General features: G+C 48.6%; 1 protein-coding gene across 1 annotated transcript in view; it reads right to left on the minus strand.

The window, feature by feature from the left end:
• LOC139388078 (telomerase-binding protein EST1A-like) overlaps window positions 1-11,460 on the minus strand; it is a 36,515-nt gene that overhangs the window by 18,254 nt on the left and 6,801 nt on the right. The window contains exons 2-7 of the mRNA XM_071134606.1: window positions 7,600-11,146; window positions 7,269-7,461; window positions 6,149-6,259; window positions 5,870-5,976; window positions 456-534; window positions 24-134 (exon numbers count right to left, since the gene is read on the minus strand). Coding sequence (XP_070990707.1) covers window positions 24-134; window positions 456-534; window positions 5,870-5,976; window positions 6,149-6,259; window positions 7,269-7,461; window positions 7,600-11,146 — 4,148 coding nt within the window. The remainder of the gene's footprint in view (window positions 1-23; window positions 135-455; window positions 535-5,869; window positions 5,977-6,148; window positions 6,260-7,268; window positions 7,462-7,599; window positions 11,147-11,460) is intronic.

The raw sequence follows: 11,460 nt of genomic DNA on the forward strand, positions 1-11,460 counted from the left end.
CAGTGTTTGTGTGTGTGTCTGACCTTGCGTTTGGCCTCTTCAAACAGACTCATGAGGCTCTCCTTGGCAGTGAGGATGGGATTGGAGGCCGCCAGGCTACGCATGTAATAATACACTGCATCCAACTTCCTCTTCTAGAGAGAGAGAGAGCGAGAGAGACAGAGACAGAGACAGAGACAGAGACAGAGAGAGAGAGAGAGAGAGAGAGAGAGAGAGAGAGAGAGAGAGAGAGCGAGAGAGAGAGAGAGAGATGCGAGTGATCTTTCTTGTGTCTGTCGGTTTTCTCTGTCAAAATATAACTAACTATATACATTATTCACCGTTTTCATGGAAATTATTTTTTTTGGGGGGGGAGAAATCAGCAATACATACTTTACACAGCATTACATCAACACAACAGATATTTGTCTCGTCTCATCTTGTCCCCTACTGTAGAAAATAACACATCTTCTCACCGTGTAGACAGCCAGCAGGGCCAGCTGGTTGTAGGGTCGTCCGTTCTTAGGAGCAATCTGCTGGGCCTTCAGGTACCAACTAGACAGGAGGAGGAAGAGGAGGGAGGAGGAAGAAAGAAGAGGGAGAAGGTAGAGAAAGAAGAGAAGATGACTTTACACAAAAAGAGAGACCACTCCTGTGTAGGGGTTGTAAAGCTGGCTTCGAGGCAAGCAACACTGAAGCATGCATGAGAGCACCAGCTGTTCCGGACAACTGTGTGATCACGCTCTCTGTAGCCAATGTGAGCAAGACCTTTAAACAGGTCAACATTCACAAGGCCGCGGGGCCAGATGGATTACCAGGGTGTGTACTCAGAGCATGCACGGACCAACTGGCAAGTATCTTCAATGACATTTTCAACCTCTCCCTGACTAAGTCTGTAATACCTACACGTTTCAAGCAGACCACTATAGTCACTGTGCTCAAGAAAGAGAAGGTAACCTGCCTAAATGACTACCGCCCTGTAGCACTCACGTCGGTATCCATGAAGTGTTCGCATACCGCCCAACAGATCCACAGATGACGCAATCTCAATCCACACTGCCCTTTTCCACCTGGACAAAAGAAACACCTATGTGAGAATGATGTCCATTGACTTCAGCTCAGCGTTCAACACCATAGCTAATCACGAAGCTAAGGACCTGGGAGTAAACACCTCCCTCTGCAACTGGATCCTGGACTTCCTGATGGGCCGCCCCCAAGTGGTAAGGGTAGGCAACAACACTTCTGCCACACTGATCCTCAACACCGTGGTCCAACAAGGGTGCATGCTTAGTCCCCACCTGTACTCCTTGTTCACCCATGACTGCGTGGCCAAGAACGACTCAAACTCCATCATGAAGTTTGCTGACGATACAACAGTGGTAGGCCAGATCATTGACAACGATGAGACAGCCTATAGGGAGGAGGTCAGAGACCTGGCAGTGTGGTGCTAGGACAACAACCTCTCCCTCAATGTGAGCAAGACAAAGGAGATGATCGTGGACTACAGGAAAAGGAGGGCTGAACAGGCCCCCATTAACGTCGACGGGGCTGTAGTGGAGCGGGTCGAGAGATTCAAGTTCCTTAGTGTCCACATCACCAACAAACTATCATGGTCCAAACACACCAAGACAGTCGTGAAGAGGGCACGACAACACCTTTCCCCCTCAGGAGACTGGAAAGATTTGTCAAGGCTCCCCAGATGCTAAAAAAGTTATACAGCTGCACCATTGAGAGCATCCTCACTGCTTCCATCCCCGCTTGGTATGGCAACTGCTCGGCCTCCGACCGTAAGGCACTACAGAGGGTAGTGCGTACGGCCCAATACATCAAGCTTCCTGCCAGGCCAAGCTTCCTGCCATCCAGGACCTATATACTAGGCGGTAACAGAGGAAGAGAAAATTGTCAATGACTCCAGTCACCCAGGTCATAGACTGTTCTCTCTGCTGCTGCATGGCAAGCGGTACCGGAGTGCCAAGTCACCCAGGGCATAGACTGTTCTCTGTGCTGCTGCACGGCAAGCGGTACCGGAGCGCCAAGTCTAGGATCAAAAGACAATTAATAAAACGGCCACCCGGACTATACATTGACCCCCCCCCCCCCCCCCTGTTTTTACACTGCTGCTACTCACTGTTTATTATCTATGCATAATCACTTTAGCCATACCTAGATGTACAAATTACCTTGACTAACCGGTACCCCCGCACATTGACTCAGTACCGGTACCCCCTGTATATAGCCTCATTATTGTTAAGTCATTTTGTGTAACTTTTTATTTTTTACTTTAGTTTATTTAGTAAATATTTTCTTAACTATTTATTGAACTGCATTGTTGGTTAAGGGCTTGTAAGTTAGCATTTCACGGTTGTATTCGGCGCATGTGATTTGATAGCTACCGGTAATTTACTAAAGTTACTGGAATCCTGTAATTTTGGTAATTAACAGAAAATCTATGGCAATCTATTGCAACTTTGGTAATTTATACTTTAATAACTGCATTTTTAAAATTCAAATATAAAAAATATAATTATATATATATATATATATATATAAAAAAATATATATATATATATATATATATATATATATATATATATATATATATATATCTGTGTCCATATTGTCCAACAGTTCTTAGTTGAGAGACCATATGCTCCAGGAGAAAATAGCCTAATGAATGAAAAAAGCATCTAATCAGCAATAGCATTATTTTCAATGACCTCTGCAACTTGTCCAATGATTGACTATTTTCACAACTGTCACCAGTTTGACGGCAAAACATAGTACATTAAATATAGTGCAAAAAAATAAATAGGGGATATTCTATTTTTTTATTTTACCTTTATTTAACCAGGTAGGCCAGTTGAGAACAAGTTCTCATTTACAACTGCGACCTGGCCAAGATAAAGCAAAGCAGTGCGACAAAAACAACAACAGAGTTACACATGGAATAAACAAACGTACTCAATAACACAATAGAATAACCTATATGCAGTGTGCGCAAATGTAGAAGATTAGGGAGGTAAGGCAATAAATAAACCATAGAGGCAAAATAATTACAATTTAGCATTAACACTGGAGTGATAGATCTACTGATTATGATGTGCAAGTAGAGATACTGGGGTGCAAAAGAGCAAGAGGATAAATAACAATATGGGGATGAGGTAGTTGGGTGGGCTATTTACAGATGGGCTGTGTACAGGTACAGTGATCGGTAAACTGCTCTGACAGCTGATGCTGAAACCCTCATATTAAACACCAATGGTATTCACTAGGTTTATGGTTTATACTTTGAATGTTTTACAGCGGCCACTAGAAGAAAACACTACTAAAGCAAACAGTAGAAATAAAAACAATTAATTGATATTTTCATTTTTATAAAATAATTCATACTTTCTCATATTTTAATTGCTAGAGACGAAACCCAGTTGTTTGTTCAATTGGTTTGATATTTATGGATATTATGGATATTTATTTTTTTCCTCGTTGGACCTGCGTTTACAATGTATCCAATTTCGGTTTGCATTGTCAACGCTGGCCCTTTCAGTGAATTGGCTAGCAGAGATGTAAACAACCCCCCCCCCCCCCCCCCCACACACACACACAGTTTTACGGGGCAGTTTTATGACCTTACAACCACGTCGTAAATACCACAGAGACTTTCCCTGACCGTGCAATTGAGAGAGAGAGCTTCACAGTAAGACAAAGGGATTCTCCCGCTCAATTCTACTACATCCCAGAATTTGAGAATAGTCCTATTTTGGAGAATGTGAAAAGGGTCGGTGGAGAAGCCAGCTACGACCCGTCCGTTTTGTTTCATGTTCGTGACCTCATGCAGCCACATTACCCTCTGTTCATACAGGTGCCTCAGCTATGAGGTTTGCATCTAATTCTTATATAAAATGAATGAGTAAAGATGAAACTATTTACGAAATGATGTAATGTAATGTGATGTTCACCTGTAAAGTTTAACTAAGTCAGTAGCCACGCCCAAGTGAACAGGCATTGGTTGGAAATGAAATACATTTCTATAAGAGCCCCATGAACCCCATGACATTGAACTAAGCAAACCCCAGCGTGAGCTGTGGTGGCGAATAGTTGTCTACAGTCCACTCTACATAACAAAAATTCACTCAAGTTCTGAATACTGCAAGGATTTGTCTTCACGTTTAAAAGGGCTAAATCTTTTTTTTTTTTACCCCTTTTTCTCCCCAATTTCGTGGTATCCAATTGTCCATCTTGTCTCATCGCTACAACTCCCGTACGGGCTCGGGAGAGACGAAGGTTGAAAGTCATGCGTCCTCCGATACACAACCCAACCAAGCCGCACTGCTTCTTAACACAGCACGCATCCAACCCGGAAGCCAGCCGCACCAATGCGCCGGAGGAAACACCGTGCACCTGGCCACCTTGGTTAGCGCACACTGCGCCCAGCCCGCCACAGGAGTCGCTGGTGCGCGATGAGACAAGGACACCTCTACCGACCAAGCCCTCCCTAACCCGGGCGATGCTAGGCCAATTGTGCGTCGCCCCACGGACCTCCCGGTCGCGGCCGGTTACGACAGAGCCTGGGCGCGAACCCAGGGACTCTGATGGCACAGCTGGCGCTGCAGTACAGCGCCCTTAACCACTGCGCCACCCGGGAGGCCAAAAGGGCTAATTCTAATGTCAACCATACAGGCCAGGAAACATGGGAGCTTGAAATGGTTTGAACTCTGAACTATTGATCACTCAAGAAGAAATTAGTCCTAGATGACAGCCTATCAGACTGCAGCTGGAAAGGTAGCAAATCTAGTACGACAACACTGACCAACGTGGACCAATCTCCAGAGTGAGATGAACCTCTCCGACCACGTGAACTTCTCACATGATGACCCGGAAGTTTTCACAAAGGACGAGGGAGACATCGACTGGGCAAACCAGAGCCTCACATCACCAGCTTCACGTAAATACAATGCATTGCTTTTCCCGAATGAGCGATCGTTAGTGGCATATACATTTATGTGAGAATAGCTTCCCAGGTCCTATGAAGACCAATGTTCCTTAGTCTTCCTTCCAAAACCTCCTTCTCTTCTCTCTGAATTTACCATGTTATAACCCCAACTGTTTTGTCTTGTTAAGTCCACTAGGGACGGCATTTTACTGTATAATGTTATTATGTATTGTATATTCTGTAATTGTTTAATTAGTTAGGAAATAAATAATTGAGCCAATTGGTGTATGGATGATTTATAGTAAAGGGTGGGTTCGTGCAGATAACCAACAATTTACGAAGTTCAGATGAGACTGACAAAGGTAATAATAATAATTTATTAATAGAAGACTAATTGATCAGATATTAAAATATCTGAAGAGGTATATTCAGAAAATTATAACTTGTAATATATATTCCATGGTGCCCCGACTTCCTAGTTAATTTAATTTACATGATCAGTTTAATCACGTAATAATAATTACAGAGAATTGATTTGATAAAATAAGTCTTCACCTTTAATGACACTAAAGACACGACAGTGTGGTTGTTGGTTTAGCTTTCTGTAACTGTGTAGCAAGTATATGTGTAGGTGCATATTGCATCAAGGTGTTACGATTTCTTTTCCAACTCTCCCATTATCTGGTTTTAAATGTACATTCTAGAATGCCCTTCTAGCCAATCAGAAATTAGTATTCAACAATGCTGTGGTGTAAGCTACATTTACTAGTCGGGGGAATAGTCTCCCTGAGAAAAATATATTTAGCAAAAGAGACCTGAGAACAAAAAGCACACCGTTTTCTCCATTGTGGAGAAACGAACAGGAACACGAGCAGGAACACACATGAATGGACATGTATGAATGGTCAGACAATTATGTGTTTTGTGGTAGCCAATAGCCACGGTTGATGTGCTACGTACCTGCGGGCCTTGCCGTAGTTAGCCGAGTCGCTGGCCTGCTCCCGATAACGGGCGATGTCCCCCTGACAGATCAAACACCGCTGGGCACTGATCAGAGCATACCTCACCTGACCAAACACACATTAAACATGGTTAATTACACACACACACACACACACACACACACACACACACACACACACACACACACACACACACACACACACACACACACACACACACACACACACACACACACACACACACACACACACACACACACACACACACAGTAGTAACCGTTTTGCGTAGTGGTCGTGGTCTGATGGCCATGCCGTCCATGTAATCCTCCAGTTTAAACTGAAACACCATCTGAAGCTTCTGCAGCAGCGCATCAAAGAATACTGCCCCCTGGGAAACAAACAACAGCATGATAGAAAAAGTTTAGTTCCCTGAAGAAATGTAGTCTGCATACTGTCACCAACACTATTCGCATGACAGTGCTGTTCACGCAATCAGTGCTTGTGTGTCTGTCTGTACGTGGTGTGTGTCTGTCTGTACGTGGTGTGTGTCTGTCTGTACGTGGTGTGTGTCTGTCTGTACGTGGTGTGTGTCTGTCTGTACGTGGTGTGTGTCTGTCTGTACGTGGTGTGTGTCTGTCTGTACGTGGTGTGTGTTTGTACATGGTGTGTGTCTGTCTGTACGTGGTGTGTGTTTGTACGTGGTGTGTGTCTGTCTGTACGTGGTGTTTGTCTGTCTGTACGTGGTGTGTGTCTGTCTGTACGTGGTGTGTGTCTGTCTGTACGTGGTGTGTGTCTGTCTGTACGTGGTGTGTGTCTGTCTGTACGTGGTGTGTGTCTGTCTGTACGTGGTGTGTGTTTGTACGTGGTGTGTGTCTGTCTGTACGTGGTGTGTGTCTGTCTGTACGTGGTGTGTGTCTGTCTGTACGTGGTGTGTGTCTGTCTGTACGTGGTGTGTGTCTGTCTGTACGTGGTGTGTGTTTGTACGTGGTGTGTGTCTGTCTGTACGTGGTGTTTGTCTGTCTGTACGTGGTGTTTGTCTGTCTGTACGTGGTGTCTGTCTGTCTGTACGTGGTGTGTGTCTGTATGTGGTGTTTGTCTGTCTGTACGTGGTGTGTGTCTGTCTGTACGTGTTTCAAGGTCAGTTTTATTAGTCGTATGTACGGGACACACATGATACACACCGTCCCACGAAATGCTTACTTGCAGGTTCCTTTTGGATAATTCAACAACAATAATAAATAACGAAGGATAAGAATAGGAACAAAAAGTACATTTCTCAGTAGAATTGATTAAACAGTTCAGCGTAAATACAATAAAGGAAGGCACAATTTATAGTCCAATATTTACACGTGTTTTAGGTAACAGCTGATTGATGCCTGTGTGTTCAGTGTGTGTACCTCGTCCAGCAGTGTCAGTAGCATGGTGGTGATGCGCGGAGCTGAGTCTCCACTGGGATCTTTGAGGAGCTGTCTGAAGCGCTCTATAACCTGGTAGAACACGTTCTTCCATAGAGCCTGGTCCAGGTTCTGGCTGTCACTGAACTCTATGTCTGTTAGGATCACACGCTCGTACAGGGTCAACAGGTCAGCTCTGGAGGGGGGGGGGCAAGATAAAGAAAGGAGCATAGTTTGTTTTTAGACAGCAGGTTGCAGCTTTCACCATTCCCCCCCCCTCCATTAGCAGGTTAGTGAGCTGTTGCTTCCTCTCCTCTCCATCCCTCTATCTTACCTGAGCTGAGCCATGCGGTCCAGTCCATCAGCACCGAGTCTGTCTCGAGACAACAGGTTAGTGAGCTGTAACTCCTGACTGTCTGCAGCTCTCAGCAGTCTCCCCAGCTCTCCTCTGGCATGTTGCCCAGCCTCCTCAGGGGTTACACCTGCTCCGGATCCACCCCCTGCTACAGCCTCGGGTCCATCCGGGTACCCCTGGCCCCTGTACCCCCCGTAGAACTGACCCGGGTGGTACATGTCGTTAGAGGGGGGGATCTGGTAAGGGCCGGCGGGCATAGTGTGGTAAGGGTAGGGGTAGCGTGTGTTGGGGTTAGGGTTGGCGTTGTAAGGGTAAGGGTTGTCAGAGTTCTGATACTTGTAGAAGGCCTGGGCCATGGCTGCAGCCTGCTGCTGGAGGTGGAAGTGCTCCCCCTGGCGGACCGGGGGACTCCCTGCAGCCTCGTCATCTGTATCCAGGAAGTGCAGCGCTCCGTAACCAACGCCTGTCTGCAGGTACATGGGCTGCTGCTGGTGCGATGCATGCTGGGAGAGCCCGAGGGTGGGTTTCTGGTCGGGGTTGTTTGGGTCCCAGAGACGCCTAGTTCCTCCGCCCCTTCCTCCTCCTCTCCCTAGCCCCGCATCTCTTCCTCCACGGATCCCACCAAACAGAAGCCTCGGCCCGGCCTCCGCCGGCAAATTGGAGAGGTTGGTGTGGGCGGGGAGGATGAGGATGCCCCTCCCCCTGCTGCGAGGCCCAGTGCCCTGTCTGCGTCGCCCCTGGGGGTCCTCGCCAGGGCCTGAGGTAGCCTGGGAGGAGCCTGACTGTCTGTCACTGTGAGATATTCTCAGGAGACCTCCTCTCCCTCCTCCTCCTCTGTGCCTCCCTCCTGTCCCTCTGCTCTCCTCCCCCCTCTTCCTCCTCTCCGGGCTCCAGACCTCCTCTCCTCCGTCTCTCCTCCTTCTCCCCCTCTCATCCATCCATTCTCCCACCTTGCTCTCTTCCAGTGAGTCAGTAGAGGAGTCTCTAGTGCTTCTCCTCCTGTTCTGGAGCTGACCTCCTCCTCCCTCCCCTCTCTCTCGCTCCCTGCGCCCCAACCGGTCTCGTCGGGCCCTGTCCTCCCCCAAACCCCCTCCCTGTCCCAGTCCAGGTCCGTCCAGACTGGTGCCACTGCTGGCAGAGCTGGTGCTGTAGGTGCGGTTCCTGGGTCTTCTGATGTCTGACTTGGAGTAACGCTTAGAGGATGATGATGGGTGGTGGTGGTTGTTGTTAGGATTAGTGTTGGCTCTGCTCCTCTCATTCCCCTCCGCTGACCTCTCTCTGTTTCTCTCCATCTCTCCATCCCTTTCTCTGTCTATGTCTCGGGGTCTGTTGTTCCCTCTCTGCTTGTCCCTGTCCCTCGGTTCCTCTCTTTCTCTGTCTATGTCTCGGGGTCTGTTGTTCCCTCTCTCCATCTCCCTATCCCTCGGTTCCTCTCTTTCTCTGTCTATGTCTCGGGGTCTGTTGTTCCCTCTCTCCATCTCCCTGTCCCTCGGTTCCTCTCTTTTTCTGTCTATGTCTCGGGGTCTGTTGTTCCCTCTCTCCATCTCCCTATCCCTCGGTTCCTCTCTTTCTCTGTCTATGTCTCGGGGTCTGTTGTTCCCTCTCTCCATCTCCCTGTCCCTCGGTTCCTCTCTTTCCGTCTCTTTATCCCTCTGTTTTTCTCTTCCTTTTGTTGGCTGTGTATCTGCAGGATGGTTTGCTTCCTCCTCTTTGTCCCCCTCTGACTCTCTCTTATTTCTCTCTTTAATCACTCGCTCACCCTTCCCCCCTTCTCCTTCCCCTCTTCCTCTTCTCTTGGAGTCCTGATTGCCCCCCTTCTCCCCTCCTCCTCCTCTGTTCCTGCGGTTTCCCCTCTCTCTCTTCTTCTCCTCTGTCTTCTCACCTCCATTTGCTCCTCCTCCCTCAACTCCTCTGCTCCTCCTGCCCTCAACGCTAGCCTTCTTCCTCCTGTCTACTTCCTGACCCTGTCCTTTCTCTCCTCCTCCTCTCTCATCCTCCTCCTCTCTCCCGGCTGGGACAGTCACACTGAGTTTCTCCATCTTCCCAGTCAGGTTCTCTGATACAGGGTCTGAGACTGCTGCTGCCGCTTTGCCTGTCTCTCTCCTCCCCTGCCTTCTCTCCTTCTCCTCACACCTGCCACCTCTCCCCTTCTCCTCCACTCCGCCTCTCTCTCCTCCAGTCTCTTTTTGTGGGGCTGGCTCTCTCTTGACTACAGCCTCCTCTCTAACAGAACCAGACCCAGGACCAGGGGTATTCGGTTTCTTCGTCTCTCTTCCCACTTCCTTCCCCTGGGTGCTGGTGGTGCTCCTTCGGCCCCCCGGCTGATAGATCTCCCGGTCCGGTTTACGAGTCTTCCTGGTGGGCTTGGCAGAGCCAGGGGAACCCCCTGCTGGCTCCGGGAGGTCTGGGTCTCTCCCACTGTGGTCCGTCTCTCTCCCTCCATCTCTCTGGTTGTTCTCTCTCCCTCCATCTCTCTGGTCGTTCTCTCTCCCTCCATCTCTCTGGTCCTTCTCTCTCCCTCCATCTCTCTGGTCCTTCTCTCTCCCTCCATCTCTCTGGTCCTTCTCTCTCCCTCCATCTCTCTGGTCCTTCTCTCTCCCTCCATCTCTCTGGTCCTTCTCTCTCCCTCCATCTCTCTGGTCCTTCTCTCTCCCTCCATCTCTCTGGTCCTTCTCTCTCCCTCCATCTCTCTGGTCCTTCTCTCTCCCTCCATCTCTCTGGTCCTTCTCTCTCCCTCCATCTCTCTGGTCCTTCTCTCTCCCTCCATCTCTCCCTCCATCTCTCTGGTCGTTCTCTCTCCCTCCATCTCTCTGGTCGTTCTCTCTCCCTCCATCTCTCTGGTCGTTCTCTCTCCCTCCATCTCTCTGGTCGTTCTCTCTCCCTCCATCTCTCTGGTCGTTCTCCCTCCCTCCATCTCTCTGGTCCTTCTCTCTCCCTCCATCTCTCTGGTCCTTCTCTCTCCCTCCATCTCTCTGGTCCTTCTCTCTCCCTCCATCTCTCTGGTCCTTCTCTCTCCCTCCATCTCTCTGGTCCTTCTCTCTCCCTCCATCCCTCTGTATGGAGCTCTGTGGTCCGTTGCCTGAGCACGATGGCCCCCCTGCACTGCTACTGTTGTTGTTGTCGACTCTATTGGTGTGGTGGTCACCTCTTTGAGTCCTCTGTTGTGCAGATGCTCGAGAGCCTTCGCGGTTAAAAGTAAAACCTCCTCCATATTTATCTTCTCCTTCTGTCCCCATCTCTCCATCTGTACATCCAGGTTCCATTGAAACCATCTCAGTGGCGGCCATCTTGTGTCCTTCTTCCTCCTCCAGTGGCGGTGGTGACATCACCAGCTCCTCCTCAGGGTCAGAAGTCATGGTTACAGGGTGACGAGGGGAGGTCAACTCTTCGCCTTCCTTGCTGTCATGGTGACGGTTGCCATGGATGGCCTCGGACGTGCAGCATTGCAGATCGGATTTTTTTGATGCGTCGTTGCCGTGGTTACTCTGCTGCTGGCATTTGCCACGCCCCTCCTCTCCTTGCTCCTCTGTGACAGGGAGAGAGGGAAGGGGGAGATAGAAAAGGGAGAGAAATAGTTGGGGAAAGAGATAGAGAGGGAGAGGAATGAGGAGAAAGGGAGATATATATTAGCAGTGATGACAAGGTGTGTGTTATGAACTTGAAAGTGTTCCAAGAAGCTGTAAAGAGGACATTCAGACAACAGACAGCCTGCTTGTCCTGTCCTGTCCTACACACAGTAACACTGCAGAGTTAACACACAGACACAGGTCCACCTGCACAGAGCAGATCACACCCTATCTCAACTTCTTATGTGTGATTCATCTCCCAGTCGGCTAATGA

The sequence above is a fragment of the Oncorhynchus clarkii genome, chromosome 29 (genome assembly GCF_045791955.1).
Source record: "Oncorhynchus clarkii lewisi isolate Uvic-CL-2024 chromosome 29, UVic_Ocla_1.0, whole genome shotgun sequence".
Taxonomy (NCBI): domain Eukaryota; kingdom Metazoa; phylum Chordata; class Actinopteri; order Salmoniformes; family Salmonidae; genus Oncorhynchus; species Oncorhynchus clarkii.